This window comes from Sorex araneus, chromosome 2 (assembly GCF_027595985.1).
Source record: "Sorex araneus isolate mSorAra2 chromosome 2, mSorAra2.pri, whole genome shotgun sequence".
NCBI classification, from domain to species: domain Eukaryota; kingdom Metazoa; phylum Chordata; class Mammalia; order Eulipotyphla; family Soricidae; genus Sorex; species Sorex araneus.
Window position 1 is genome coordinate 209373514 of NC_073303.1, and position 15892 is coordinate 209389405.

The window sequence follows — 15892 nt, forward strand, 5'->3', positions numbered from 1 at the left end:
AGCACAGTGGATAGGGCGTTTGCCTTGCATTTTTTCGACCCTGGTTCGATTCCCAGCATCCCAAATGGTCCCCTGAGCACCAGCAGGAGTGATTCTTGAGTGCAGAGCCAGGAGTAACCCCTGTGCATCTCCGGGTGGGACCCAAAAGGCAAAATAATAATAATACTAATAATAATAAAATAAAATAAATAAAAATACAAGACAAAGGGAAAAAAGCTCAAATGCTCAAGGATGGCGCTTCAATCCTTTGCAGCATGTGGCCGAATACTTCTGGGTATAGACTTAAAAAGAAAGAAAATACAAGCAACATATAAACTCAAAATTTGTATTATTTTAATATGAAATTTATTCATGTGGGACTGGAGCAACAGCATAGCAGGTAGGGCATTTGCCTTGCACATGGCCAACCTGGGTTCGATCCCCAGCATCCCATATGGTCCCCCGAGCACCACCAGGAGTAATTCCTGAGTGCATCACCAGGTGTGACCCAAAAAGGAAAGAAAGAAAGAAAGAAAGAAAGAAAGAAAGAAAGAAAGAAAGAAAGAAAGAAAGAAAGAAAGAAAGAAAGAAAGAAAGAGAGAAAGAAAGAAAGAAAGAAAGAAAGAAAGAAAGAAAAATAAAGAAAAGAAATTTATCCATGTAAGCCTAAATACAAATTTTATGACATTTGAAATATTTGACATTTTTCAAATGACCTTAAAAAAACAAAGTACCATTTACTGCATCCTAGGTTGAGGACAAAGAAAAAGTCCTCTCCCTCCAAGCCTATACTGAACTAATTTCTCCATCACCAGATGGAGCAGGTACACCCTCCCCGCCTACTCCAGATGGAATCCCGATGCCCAAAAGCTTCCACACGCAAGGCCCAGGTGTGTGGGCACCAGGACTAAAACTGCAGGCGAGGGGCTGGGGTAATAATATAGCGGGGAGGGCGTTTGCCTTGCAGTGGCCGACCTGAGTTCAATTCCCAGCATCCCTTATGGTCCCCTGAGCACCACCAGGAGCAATTCCTGAGCGCAGAGCCAGGAGTAACCCCTGAGCATCGCTGGGTGTGACCCAAAGAGCAAATAATAATAATAATAATAATAACAATAACAATAACAATAACAACAACAATAATAATAATAATAATAATAATAAAATAAAACTGCAGGTGACGTGGCGGCAGAGGCGCTGGGTGGTCCCTCCCCGGCTCCCTGCCTGCTCCCCCACAAGCTTCACCCCCACAAGCTTCTGCTGGGTGCTACCTTGGCCCACCCACAGCCCTGCTCCAGAGACTCCCAACTGAATCCCCAACAGATCAGTGCCCTACAGAGATGCCTCCGGAACCCAAGCACCTGCCGCCCAGCACCCCGGAGGTCTCGCGATCCTCACATGAGCAATGGCAAATAAACGATCTAGTGTCTGCCCCTGGCAGCGGGCTTGAATGGTGGTGGGAAAAGTCGGGCAAAACATAATGCCCCAAAGTAGAGAGAGAGTATTGGGGAAAACTGTCCGCCACGGAGGAAGGGTGAGGACGGGATGGGAGGGACAATGGGGACATCGGTGGTGGAAAGTGTGCACTGGTGGAGGGAGGGGTGTCCGATCACTGCATCTCAAACGTGAGAGCTTTGTGACTGTATCTCACGGTGATTCAATAAAATACAAAATAAAAAAAGAGAGAGAGAAAAGTCCTCGAGCACAGGCACTGGGAGTGATCAGGCATGAAATATGCTCTCCAGGGGCACAGAGATGCACGGCGGGCAGGGGGCTCATCTGGCACACGGCCGACCTGGGTTTGATCCCCAGCACTCCAACAGAAGTAACCCTGGGTGTGGCCCCAAAGCAAAACCAGACAAACAAAGATACAAAAAACACAAAGCACTTAAAAGATGATTCTGGCCTCTAATAAAAGCCAGCTCCGAGTGTGGGTATGAGGGATGCGACAGGGGAGAAGTTAGATGTTTCCATGACCCCACGATCCTAGAATAACAAATATTCTAACGAAAGAGCTAGCGGAAAATGAACAAAGGAAAGACGCAGAGGTATGGCATCGGGGCTGCTTCTCTTCAGTTCCTAGAGCATGCCGGGCTCTTTCTCAATTCAAGAACTTTGTGTTGATTATTTCCTTGGCTCCTTCTTGCCCCTGCTCACTGAACTCCTCAGAGGATGTTTTTCTAGTCATCAGAGCCAGAGGGGAACTGACCCCACTCTCCGTCACCCACTGAGATTTTGTGTGTTTCCATCATGGCATTTAGAATGTGAACTTACCTGCAGAGGAAATTTTGATATATCAACCTTAGCACGCAACATTTATTGAATACTTATTAAAAATAAAATAGTCTTCTCTCATTTAATCGTCACAATGCACTTTTTTTTTTTTTGCTTTTTGGGTCACACCCAGCAATGCTCAGGGGTTACTCCTGGCTTTGCACTCAGGAATTACTCCTGGCGGTGCTTGGGGGACCATATGGGATGCCGGGGATCGAACCCGGGTCGGCCGCGTGCAAGGTAAACGCCCTACCCGCTGTGCTATCGCTCCGGCCCCACAATGCACTTTTAATTACTATTACTAGTCCTGTTTTGCATAAGAAAAAAAAACACAGCTCTTTATATTGAAATAGGCATATGCTATTATTTCTTGATTTAAAAATGTTAGACATTACCTCTAATTTGTTGTATTCTTTTACAGTTTTTAGCATCCTAGTTTCAAGGATGAAATGTTCTGCTTTTCCTTTTTTCTGGGGGACAGGAACGGTGAGGTGTTGAGCCACACCTGGTGGTGCTCAGGGCTTACTCCTGGCTCTGTGATCAGGGGTTATACCTGGTGAGGGCTGGGGTACAGTGTGGGGTGCCATGGACTGAACCAGGATCAGCCACGTGCCACACTAGTGCCCTACTCACTGTACTATCTTTCCGCTATTTTTGCTCCTGAAATGTTTATTTTTCAATTTGTCTTTCTTTTTACCTAAAATTTTAAAAAAATTTAATCAGTGCGATACAGTTACAAAGTTGTTCATGATTGGGTTTCACCAGTGTACATTTCTGACCACCAATGGTCCCCGTTTCTCTCCCCATCCCCCCAATACCTGCCTCTATGGCAGGCACTTTTCTTGACATTTTTCAAATCTCTCTCTCTCTCTCTTTTCCTTTCCTTTTGGGTCTTATGGTTTGCAATACAGATAATGAAAGGTTATCAGGTATATCCCTTCACCTGCTTTCAACACTCAGTTCCTGTCCAAAATGATCGTGTCCTATTACTTTGGCTTCCTTCTAAAGTATGGCTATGTAAATCGAGAACAATGTTAAAACAGAATCAGCTAGTCTTAGGCTCCTTTCGAGTTTCTTGAGGAGGCTGCATGACAATTATTTTATTTCTAGTATAAGAAGGCAACTGTGCTTTTGCTAGAGGCTGATAAAGAAAATATTCAGCTGGTTAGCAGGAAATGCAAGTTTTACCTCTGTAGTCAGATAGGCTATTTTTTCTTTGGGTTTTCTATTTCCTCAACTATAAAAATAGAAAAGATTCACTTTATGGATCTTCCAACTCCAATTTCAAGGAACAGAATGATTCTGAGAGCAATCAAAACAACAGGATTTTTATGTCCTGAACTAACTGTAATGAAATTTAATCTGTAACACTATGTAATCTGAGGATTTGTTTTTCTTTGTTATCCATTTAGAGTCCCCCCCCTTTTTTTTTAAAGAGTCCCTTGATAGATCTTTGAACTTTGCAACACAATCTACAATATAAAGCACATCCAGGACCATTATATGTTGGACAACAGAAGTATGCCCCCAGCACCAGTATTCACTGTCATCCCATTGCTCATCGATTTGCTCGAGCAGGCACCAGTAATGCCTCCATTTCGAGACTTGTTACTGTTTTGGGCATATTGAATATGCCACGGGTAGCTTGCCAGGCTCTGCTGTGCAGGCCGGATACTCTTGGTAGCTTGCCGGGCTCTCCTAAGAGGGGCGGAGGAACTGAATCCAGGTTGGCTGTGTGCAAGGCAAGCACCCCACCCGCTGTGCTATTGCTCCAGCCCAATCAGCACAATAATTATCAATATTTGAAGTCATATACTCAAAGGCATATGCATGTTCCTTATCTCAATTTATGAATATTGAGTATATGAATTTAAGAACACGTAAGCCCACAGAAACAACTAAAAATTATAAATAAAAGAATCTTAACATGTTCTGCTTTGTGTTCCTTATTACAATGAACCAAAACTCTCCTTTGGCCAACTGTTTTTCCCTTTAGGGTGAAAGTGTTCATTTGGTCAGACAGAGGAAAGAATATGTTTCCACGCTCTTCATAACCCAGCAAGAAGAGAGGACCAGTTTGGTGGGGATCTCTTGTACTTTCACAGCTCACAAGGGGCTAGAAGGCTCCAGAGCTACTAAACTCCGGAGCTGGTAAAGCTTGTTAGCAACTGCTGGAAATAGAAGAAATTTCAACTTCACCCAGTTCTTACCCTCGATTGTTCTAACAGTGACTTTTTAAAAAACTGAATCACTGTGAGATAGCGCATTACAAAATTGATCATGATTGCATTTGTCACACAATGTTCCACCAGCCATCCCTCCACCAGTAGTTTCCCAGCACCAGTGTCCCCAGCTCCCTCCCACCCCTTCAAGCCACTCCCTCCCCACCTCTGCTGGCTTCTATGGCAGGTATCTCTCTTCTCTCTCTCTCTCTCTCTTTCTCTCTCTCACTTTAGGCATGTGGTTGGTATACAGATGCTGAAAGGTTATCACGTATACCCCTTTACCTGCTTTCAACACAACTTTCTAGTCCAGAGTGATCATTTCCAACTAGTTCTGTCATGATGGACCCCCCTCTATCTTAACTACCCTCCACCTCCCATGCCAGTGACCAACCACTGACCAGTTCTCCTGGCCCATTTTCCCTGGCCATAGATACTAGTTTCATATCTAACAGTACTTTTAAACAGTGTGATTTCCTATTCTGGCAATAGTGTCATAAAATGATAACCCTGGTAATTGTCAGGATTGTGTCACGTCCATATTCCCAAGAATTTTCATAAGAAGGAATATTTAATCCCATATATATGAGTGGCAAAGAGAAAATAAAGATGAGTGTAAGATAATTTTTATAATACTAGGTATTAATAGAAAAAAAGCTATGTGTGCTGTATGTTTAAAGTTCAGGAGTAGGGTTATCCATTAAAAATGAAATGCTAGCACACCCAAAAGAACAAAAGCAACCGCTGTTGGAGAGGATGTGGGGAGAAAGGGACCCTTCTACACTGCTGGTGGGAATGCCGGCTAGTTCAGCCCTTTTGGAAAACAGTATGGACGATTCTCAAAAAACTTGAGGTTGAGCTCCCATTTGACCCAGCAATACCACTGCTGGGAATATATCCCAGAAAAGCCAAAAAGTATAGTCGAAGTGACATATGCACTTATATGTTCACCGCAGCACTGTTTACAATAGGCAGAATCTGGAAAAAACCCGAGTGCCCTAGAACAGATGACTGGTTGAAGAAACTCTGGTACATATATACAATGGAATACTATGCAGCTGTCAGAAAAAATGAGGTCATGACGTTTGCATATAAGTGGATCTACATGGAAAGTATCATGCTAAGTGAAATGAGTCAGAAAGAGAGAGACAGACATAGAAAGATTGCACTCATCTGTGGAATATAGAATAATAGACTATAAGACGAACACCCAAGAATAGTAGAAATAAGTACCAGGAGGTTGTCACCATGGCTTGGAGGCTGTTCTCTCATTCTGGGCAACTCAGAGAAGGGAACAGCAAGTAAAATGTGGTTGTTGGTCATGTGGGGGAAAGATGATGCGGGCCAAATATAGACTAGAGACTGAACGCAATGGCCACTCAACACCTTTATTGCAAACCACAACACCTAACCAGAGAGAGAGAACAAAAGGGAATTCCCTGCCATAGTGGCAGGGTGGGGTGGGGGGAGACGGGACTGGGAAGGGGGGGTGGGATGTTGGGTTTACTGGTGGTGGAGAATGGGCACTGGTGAAGGGATGGGTTATCAAACTTTGTAAGGGAGAAACATGAGCACAAAAATGTATAAATCTGTAACTGTACCCTCACGTTGACTCACTAATTAAAAATAAACTATTAATAAAAAAAAAAAATGAAAAAAAAAAAAAATGAAATGCTAGGTCACAGGCTGAACCTTGGGAGACCCCTGCAGACATCAGATTAATGCCAATAGCTTTCAGACATGAGTTCAATACCAACAGAATCCCAGTGGGCCACAAGCAAGGCAAGGGCCTCTAGCCCTTGTGCTATCTCTTCAGCCTCTCTCTTAGTGATACCTTTTACAACCTAGATGTCCAACAACAAGTCAGTGAATCATAAAGATGTGGCATATACACACAACGAAATACTATGCAGCTATAAAGAATGAGGAAATCACATAACTTGTTGCAACATGGATGGAACCATAAGATATTAAGTTAGATGAAGGAAGCCAGAATAAGAAGGCAAACAAAGGATGATGCCACTTAAATATGGTATTTATTAGTGTAACTGGATGAAGAAATCGTTTAAAGGGAGGCATACCTAGATCACTTTTGGTTCCAAAGTATAGGCAGGAGAAAGAAAGACAATGAGTGGAGTTGGGGGCGAGAAGAGACAGATGAAAAGCAATGGTCCTAGCAGACTCGGGGACCACATACCATACTGGGAATTGAACCAGGGTCAGCTCTATGGAAGGCAAGTGCCTTAGCCCCTGTGCCATCTTTCTGGCCTGTGAAAATAAATTTTTAAATAACTCTACATATTAGTGCTTAGTTTTGTTGTTGTTGTTGTTTTGTTTTTGGGTCACACCCAGCAATGCACAGGGGTTACTCCTGGCTCTGCACTCAGGAATTACTCCTGGCGGTGCTCAGGGAACCATATGGGATGCTGGGAATCGAACCCGGGTTGGCCACGTGCAAGGCAAACGCCCTACCCGCTGTGCTATGGCTCCAGCCCCTTAGTTCTTAGTTGTTTTTTTTTTTTTTTTTTTTTTGCTTTTTGGGTCACACCCAGCGATGCTCAGGGGTTACTCCTGGCTCTGAACTCAGGAATTACTCCTGGCAGTGCTTGGGGGATCATATGGGATGTCGGGGATTGAACCCGGGTCGGCCACTGCAAGGCAAAAACGCCCTACCCACCGTGCTATCACTCCAGCCCCCTTAGTTCTTAGTTTTAATTCCAAGTGTATCTCATTTTTCAACCAATGAGTGATTCCATCCACTGAGCCACTTCCTTCTGACTGAATAACAGGTGGAAAATAGGAATTTTCTGCTGTTTCCTTTACCATCAGGAATCTAAGAAGCTGCGTCAGGCCAGCAATTATCTGACAGCTACTGCTGTCCAGACCATCAATAAATGAATGACAGATTAACAGATCTACAGTAGCCCCTTTTTTTACTCCCTAAATGATTTCCTTCATTTAAAATAGATTTAATGATAGCATTTGAATATTTACTATGTGTCAGCACTGTTTTAAGCAGCCAACACTTATTTTCTAGATTTTTTTTTGGAGGGGGGGTTCACATCTAATGGTGCTCAGGGATGATCCCTTGCAGTACTTGGGAACCACATGTGGTACCGATATTGAACACAAGTCAGCTGCGTGCAAAATAAATGCCTTACCCACTGTATATATGCCTCTCGGAGAGCCCGGAAAGCTACCGAGAGCATCCTGCATGCACAGCAGAGGCTGGCAAGCTCCCCGTGGCGTATTCAATATGCCAAAAACAGTAACAATAACAGGTCTCATTCCCCTGACCTGAAAGAGCCTCCAATCGTTGGGAAAGACGAGTAAGGAGAGGCTGCTAAAATCTCAGTGCTGGAGACGGTACTGGAATCCGTTCGAGTAAATCAATGAACAATGGGGATGATACAGTGATACAGTGATACCCACTGTATGATCTCTGTCTCCACCAATTCTTTCCTATTACCCCAGTACCTGTTTTTTTTTTACATTGTTTGATTTACATTGACTAATAATGTATTATTCTTAGCAAATAAGCAATTTTCTTCACTATATTTTTTATAGTCCCTAACACGTCTCTATTTCAGTTGCTCAGTAACACACTAGGTTCACAAATCATTGCAATATAATTGCAACACAAAGATAAAACTTGGTCAAAAGGTTAGACTAGTTCAGGCTGCTGTAACAAAATACCACAAGACTAGGTGGCTTATAAAGAACAGAAATTTATTTCTCACAGTTCTGGAGGCCGAGAAGTCCAGGATCAAGGCACAGCAGATTCGGTTCCAGTTGGAGCTGCTTCACCAGAGTCTTCCATACGGTCTTTCCTTACCCGCTCAGATGGCAGGAAGAGAGCGAGCTTTCTTGGGTGAGGCTTTAGGAGCATGAACGCCACTCAGGAGGGCTCCACTTCATGCCCTCGTTACTTCCAAAGGGCGACCTTCCTGCCATCATCTTCGGGTTTAGAATTTCAGCACAGGATCTTTGGTCTGTTTTGTGTCACATCTGGTGGGCTCAGGGGCAACTCTTGAGCTTGGCGTGGGGATGGGTCATGCTCAGGGGTCACTTCCGGTGGTGCAGGGGGTTGGGAGAGGACAAGGAGCATCGAGGATCCAACCCAGATCTCCCACTGCAAAGCCTGTGATCCAACCCCTTGAGCTTCGTCTCTGGCCTCAACAAAAAACTTTGGTCTACAGTGGGGATACCAGGGGGAGACAGATATTTAAATTTTTTTTAAAATTTATTTTATTGAATCACCAAGTGGAAAGTTACAAAGTTCTCAGGCTTATATCTCAGTTATACATATATTTAAATTTTAAGACTCTCAGTTTTAGTGTAAAATATTGTTATGTGTTCTGCCTGTAGAACTGGATTTGTACTAATAGCTTTTACTTAGTCACAAATGGCTTACAAGGTATTCAAATATGAACTAAAACAGCATATTTGTAATTTATTGATATTTTTATTGTTAAACTCAATCTCCCATAATAGTTGACAAGTTCAAATATTCTTTAGAAACATCTCAGGAAAAAATCTTTCTAATAAAAGCATAAAACAAAATATTTATTTTTTAAACTAAAAAATAAAACAATTAGATTCTACTCAGTTTGTTTAATGCCATAAATTTAGGACTTCTACAACCTTTGGAATGCTCAAAATCAAACACAAACTTATATTCTATTAATTTAAAATTATTTTATAGAAAAAAAACACACCACTCACTGAAAAATAAAGTTACAAATACATTTCTAATATAATGTTTCAGTTACTTCAAAAAGTTCCGATTCTCCCAAAGCGCTCAATATATATCTAGAACCAGGTACAAATTTTGCATCTTGAGCACAAGGTGGAATAAAACGATTTAACTTTCATAGCTGTCCAGATATAGTCGGTATTCATTACTTAGAAAACAATGATTTCCAGATGGGTTAGTCTACCTGACACCTCTGGACTACAGAAACCAAGCCCTAGTTACAGTAACACTTCACAGTACGAAGATTTAAAATATACACAGGTGTCAAACATCCCACTGCAGCTTTTATATTCTCTCAGATAACTGCATATTTAAAAACCTCTCACCTATCCTTGAGCCCTCAGAGATGAATCCAAAACAAAACAAAAACAAAATGTTAGGCTACTGCGCAAATTAATTTTTCTTTACCTCTGTTGAACGGAGTGTTTAGGGATGGGTGGCTGGGCTCGGGGCACACTCCGTGGTGCGCAGGGGCCGTGGCTGATGTCCGGGGGTCACCAGTGGCAACGCAGAGAATGTACTCATTGCCAGAAAGTCAACCCACGTCTGCCTTTCCTGGCTCCCTCACCCCTGCTGAACACATTTTGCAACTGAATCCATAGACAGACCAAAAGGTTCTTCTTTTTTTGTTTCAGTTTTCTTTTTCTTTTTTGCTTTTTTGGGGGTCACACCTGGTATTGCACAGGGGTTACTCCTGGCTCATGCACTCAGGAATTAACTCCTGGCGGTGCTCAAGGGACCATATGGGATGCTGGGAATTGAACCCGGGTCAACCTTGTGTAAGGCAAACGCCTTCCCCGCTGTGCTATCGCTCCAGCCCCCGGACCTATAGTTTCTCCTTTAACAAAAAAAAAAAGCTATGAAAATTACAATTTAATGTCTCTATGTGCTAACTACTATCCCATTTGATTCTAATATATAATACTTTATGCAATTGTTGGTGTGATCCCTGTTTACAAAAAACTCAGGGGATAAGTAATCCGATGAAGATGACATAGCTAACAGCTAACTGAACAGGAGAGACAGTCCTAATTCCAGAATGTGTGTTCTGCATTTTGGGGGGTAGTGCCAAGCAGTACTCAGAGTATGGAAGTCACTCCCGAAATATCTTAGGGCCCAAAAGGACTCATCTTTGAAATGTTACCCAAATACGACTGCTTAAAACCAATTTTTGTTTTGTCCTGGGGCCACACCTGCAATGCTCAGGGCTCACTTCTGGTGCTGCACTTAGGAATTACTCCCGGCAGCGCTCAGAGAACCATAACTGATGTTGGGAACAAACCCAGGGCTGGTGTGTACAAGGTAAACGTCCTACCTGTTGTACTATCTCTCCAGGCCCCTAACATTAAAATTTTACACCTTAAGATCATGATAAAATTCTGATTACTGTGAAACACAGCCACAACACCATGCAGTAATATCTTAATTATCGGGAAGTAGAATAGAAACGTTCCTACCACACTTTCCCACCAACTAGCAAAACTAATCAACGTTTCCAGATCTTCTATAAGAGCACACCAGTGGCTAGAAGGGTGCTATCTAACTGCCTTCACACTTCTACTTCTATCAGCTGAGTTGTATGCTTAACAAGAACATGGCTTTCCTCCCAAAACGTGTGATGCCACTCTAATATAATTAATTATATAAACCAATAAGATATGCAGAAAAGTTATTTCTGTGAAACCTTGAATGCACTGGGAAGATACTTTGATTTACGTAATACTGATGAATATATATTATTCCCTCTCCCTCTGAAACAAATTTGTACTGACTTAAGGCATACATGATTCTTTCACACATGACACTTACAAAACTGTGTTAGATGAAAAACTAATATTAAAGAATTTTGACGAAAAGATTACACACTCTTGATTGCTCTGCAAAGTCTTGCTCCACTGTAAAGAAATCAAAACTAAGGGCTGGAGTGAATACTTACAGTATATAAGGCACCTGCCTTGCACACAGCTGACAGGGACTCAACCCCCAATACCCCAAATGGTTTCAGGAGCCCACCGGTGATCCCTGAATGCAGGGCCAAAAGGAACCCCTGTACATCACTGGGTATAGCCCCCAAACCAAAATAATAAAATATTAAGAAATAAAATCCAGGGGGCTGGAGCAATAGCACAGTGGGTAGGGCGTTTACCTTGCACGGGGCCGACCCGGGTTCGATTCCCAGCATCCCATATGGTCCCCTGAGCACCACCAGGAGTAATTCCTGAGTGCAGAGCCAGGAGTAACCCCTGAGCATCGCTAGGTGTGACCCAAAAAGTAAGAAAAAAAAAAAAGAAATAAAATCCATAAATTTTAGGTGTACATCACTGATATGGTTTATCCTACAAATACCATCATTAACGCTGGGAAAAAAGTTAACCCCAAATGGGGCCTTGATCCAACATCAAAAGGCGGATGAAATAATTAAGGCTGCTATTTTTCATGGTTCCTGATTTAAACTGTCTTTTCTGCCATCTCCAGTCCTGGTAAGGGGCTCTGAAATGTTGCTGTGCCTTTCCAACGACCACTCAAGAAATTCAACTCAGTGAGTTGTGACACTGACTTTCAAAACAGGACAGGAAAAACACATGACCAATTTTATTTTTTGATAAGCAGAGTCTCACGTGTATCGAGCTGCATTCCCGGCCATCGCACTGATGTAGAAGGGCTCTAAAGCAGTGTTATCTAAGGAAATCTCCAAATCACAAACCACACACATTAACAAGATTCTGAGTATCCGGAGCTGTTTCTCCCGTTTACTCATGTTAGAGAAAACTCAATGGTAAGCGTAGTTTTCTCAAATTCCAGCTCACAGACAAAAAGCAGTGAAATGAAAGGGCAGAAAGAAACCTGTCCACAACAAAGACGGACAACATGGAAATTTCAAAATCAGATTCCTACCGATGTCCCCCACACGCAAGCGGAAGGAATTCATGCTAGAAGCCAGAGTAAAAATCTCATAAATACCTCTTCAGGGTATTTCTAGATTATGACAGAATTGACATTCATAATAATGTCCCTTTTATCATCAAGTAAGGATGAAACCACTTTGACTTTATATACTCTCATTTCTTTAAAAAGACAGCATTATTCTATGAGAAATCTTCCTACGGGCCAGAGCAATAGTTCAGGGGAGGGCATTTGCCCAGTACGCAGCCGATCCCGGGTTCGATTCCCAGCATCCCATAGGGTCCCCCGAGCACCGCCAGGAGTAATTCCTGAGTGCATGAGCCAGGAGGAACCCCTGGGCATCCCAGGTGGGACCCAAAACCCAAAATAAACAAATAAATAAATAAATTTTAAAAATCATATATGTGTAATAATTTCTTAAGACAGCAAAGCAGAAAAGGAAATTTATTGCTACCATGACTTTGGAACGGAAGGTCAGAGGGCCCAGAGAGAGGGCAGGAGGTCAACAATTGCATCTCAAAAGAAGCCAATCAAGTCAAAAGTCGCTCTTTGACCTGAATTTAAGATCATCAGCAGAGGGGGGTGAGCTTTGCATGGAACCAACCCGGGTCCCCTGCCGAGGGAGACCCCCAGTATAGACAGAGCCAGGGGGGAGTCCGACTCCTGAGCACTCCAGGTGTCACCCTAACCCCCTCCAAAAAAAAAAAAGTTCTTGATTTATAAAGTTGAAATATTCAAGCTGCGGAAGCAGGGGGGGGGGGCAAGAGTGGGCTTCCAACGCGGAAGCCGGTGGGCGTCCAAGGGTGGGCTTCCAACACTGGTCGGACCGAGTCTGTCCAGGTGCTTGTCGGTCCCCAGGAGGTCCCCAGGAGGGCGCAGGCTGTGAACTTTGCTCCCTTTCAAGCTGCACGGGGGACCTCCCGCCCCGCCCCTCCCCTCTCCTCCCCTGCAGCGGCAACGACCCCAGACCCCCATACCTCGCTCCGGCTTCATCGTGGCCAACGCTGTCCGCCCGGGCGCAGGGACACGCGTGGGTGCCCACCCGGCGCTGCTCAGCGTCCTGAGGCTGCGAGAGAGCAAAGCGGCGTCACGTCACGCGGGCAGGCAGGGCAGCAGGAGCAGGGGGCAGGGGGCGGGGAGGGAGGGGAGGGAGGGGAGGGAGGGGAGAGGGGAGAGGGGCGGGGCGGGGCGGGGAAGGAGGGAGACGACTGACAGAGACTGAGACTCCCTAGGCAGTTTACCGGCCTCTCTCTGGCAAGGCAGGGGAGGGGATGGGAGGGGAAGGGAGGGGAGAAACGGGAGGGGAGGGGAGGGGAGGGGAGGGGAGGGGAGGGGAGGGGAGGGGAGGGGAGGGGAGGGGAGGGAGACAGAGAAAGAGGGGAAGAGACAGACGCACAGAGAGGCAGACAGGGGGGAGAGAAAGGGAGGGAGAGAGAGGAGAGGGAGAGAGAAAAGGGGAGAGAGACGGAGGGGGGAGAGAGGGAGAAAGGGAGAGAGAGAGGAGAGGGAGAGAGAGGGGGAGGGGAAAGAGAGGAGGGAGAGAGAAGAAAAGAGCGAGAAGGAGAGAGAGAGGAGGGAGAGAGGGGGGAGAGAGAAAGAGAGGGGGAGAGGGGGAGAGAAGGGAGAGAGAGGGAAGGAGAGAGGGGAAGAGGGAGAGAGAGGGGGAAGGGGTTAGAGAGAAGGGAGAGGAGAGGAGAGAAAGGGGGAAGGAGGGAGGGGGAGAAAGAAAAAGAGAGGGGGGAGGGAGGGGGAGAGAGAGAGGAGAGGGAGAGAGAGGGGGAGGGGAAAGAGAGGAGGGAGGGAGAGGAAAAGAGAGAGGAAGGAGAGAGGGGGAGAGAGAGAAAGAGAGGGGGAGGGAAGGGGAGAGAAGGGAGAGAGGGGGAAGAGGAAGAGAGGGGGGAGGGAGAGAGAGAAGGGAGAGGAGAGAGGGGGGAAGGAGGGAGGGGAGAAAGAAAGAGGGGAGAGAGGGGGAAGAGATGGAGGAGAAGAGAGAGAGGGGGAGGGAGAGGGAGGGAACGGGGAGGGAGAGAGAGAGGGGGGAGAGGGAGAGAGGGGGAGGGAGGGGGGAGAAAGAGAGGGGTAGGAGGGAGGGAGAGGGGTATGAGGGAGGGGGAGAGAGAGAAAGAGGGGGAGGGAGGGAGAGACAAACAGAGAGAGGGGAAAGAGGGGGGCAGAGAGAGGGGGGGGGAGAGAGGGGGGGGCGAGCCGACCCTGGGCCGCGGCGCAGGCAGTCCGGCCCCGGCGGCCGCGTCCCGAGTGGCGTCGGGGGCGGCGGGGCCTATTTATAACCCGCGGCGGGGGAGGGGGTTCGCGCGCCGCCCGCCCCGCGCTGCCCTGCGCCCCGCCCGCCTCACCTGTGCGCCCGCCGGGCCCGGCCCCGAACCGACGTGGCGGGCGGCCCGGTGCTCGCCCAGCCGCTCCTCGCACTCCCGGCCCGCCGCGCCCCTCACATCCTGGGGGCCCCGCGCCCCCGCCCCGCCCCGCCCCGGCGGCCCCCGGCCCCGCGCCCCGGCCTCGGCCCTGTCAAAACAGGCCGGTCACGTGCCCGCGCCCCCGTCGTCACTTCCTCCCCGACGGCCCGGCCGCCGCTGCCATGGCAACGCCGCGCGTCCCGGCGCGGGGGGCGGCCGGGCAGCGTACCCGCCTGGTGCGGGGGGCGGCTCGGACCCCGGCCGGGGTCGGGGCTGGCGGGGAGGGGCCGGCGCCCGCAGCCCCCGTCCCCGCGACCCACCCCCGCCGCCGCCGGTCTCGCCGCGGTCGGGCCCGGCCGCGCATCCCAAGCTCCCCCGAGGCATCGGCCGGGCTAAAAATAACTTTTAATACCAGCGAAACACTGAGTCAGGGCGGGAGGGCACGCCGGGCACCGTGCGGCGGCGGGGCACGGCCGTCCTGGTGTTGTGCTGCAGCAATACGGCAGGGTGACACTCCGTGTCGGGAGCGGGCATCGCCCCGGGACGGGGGACGGGTCTCCGCGGTCGCCGGGAGGCGCCGGGGACACTGCACCCCGCGTTCCTGCGCAGAGCCCCAGGGCTGGGGGGCCCACAACAGCGGGAGAGAAACAAAAAGCCTTGCTCTCCAAAGAGGGTGTGTGTGTGTGTGTGTGTGTGTGTGTGTGTGTGTGTGTGTGTGTGTGTGTGTGTGTGTGTGTGTGTGTGTGATAGTCCTGAGATTTGAAGCGTGCATGTGTAACAAGTCAGTATTAGAACCACAACTGCAGTTTGCTTGTGTGTGTGTGTGTGTGTGTGTGTGAGTGTGTGTGTGATAATTCCTAGATTTGAAGCGTGCATGTGTAACAAGTCAGTATTAGAACCACAACTGCAGTTTGCTTATGTGTGTGTGTGTGTGTGTGTGTGTGTGTGAATATGTGTAAGAAATAATTCTGCGTATAAAAACCACAATTAGAAAGGACTGGGGGGCTGGAGCGATCGCACAGCGGGTAGGGCATTTGCTTTGCACGCGGCGGACCTGGGTTCGATTCCCAGCACCCTATATGGTCCCCTGAGCACCGCCAGGGGTGATTCCTGAGTGCATGAGCCAGGAGTAGCCCCTGAGCACCACCGGGTGTGACCCAAAAAGCGAAAAAAAAAAAATAGAAAGGACTGGATAGGCCTAAAAGTGATTGGTTTCCTTAAGGACCAATCTATGCTTTCCAAAGTTTACAATGCATATGTGTTGCTTTTGTAAATGCAACATTGCAACTGTGTTGTGAGGACCCATTTCTACCACAGACATTTCTATTGTAATAAAATTACATTTCTAT

General features: G+C 46.9%; 1 protein-coding gene across 2 annotated transcripts in view; it reads right to left on the bottom strand.

Moving 5' to 3' along the window:
* Positions 1-14630, bottom strand: part of ATOSA (atos homolog A) — a 69847-nt gene extending 55217 nt beyond the window's left edge. Inside the window, exons 1-2 of one of the 2 annotated variants that reach the window (XM_055125417.1) lie at positions 14487-14630; positions 13110-13198 (exon numbers count right to left, since the gene is read on the bottom strand). In XM_055125417.1, the coding sequence (XP_054981392.1) occupies positions 13110-13125 (16 nt within the window). In that variant the 5' untranslated portion in view covers positions 13126-13198; positions 14487-14630. Of the gene's footprint in view, positions 1-13109; positions 13199-14342; positions 14396-14486 lie in introns of those variants that run through there. The other variant, XM_055125418.1, reaches the window with a different exon arrangement.
* Positions 14631-15892: the final 1262 nt, after the last annotated feature.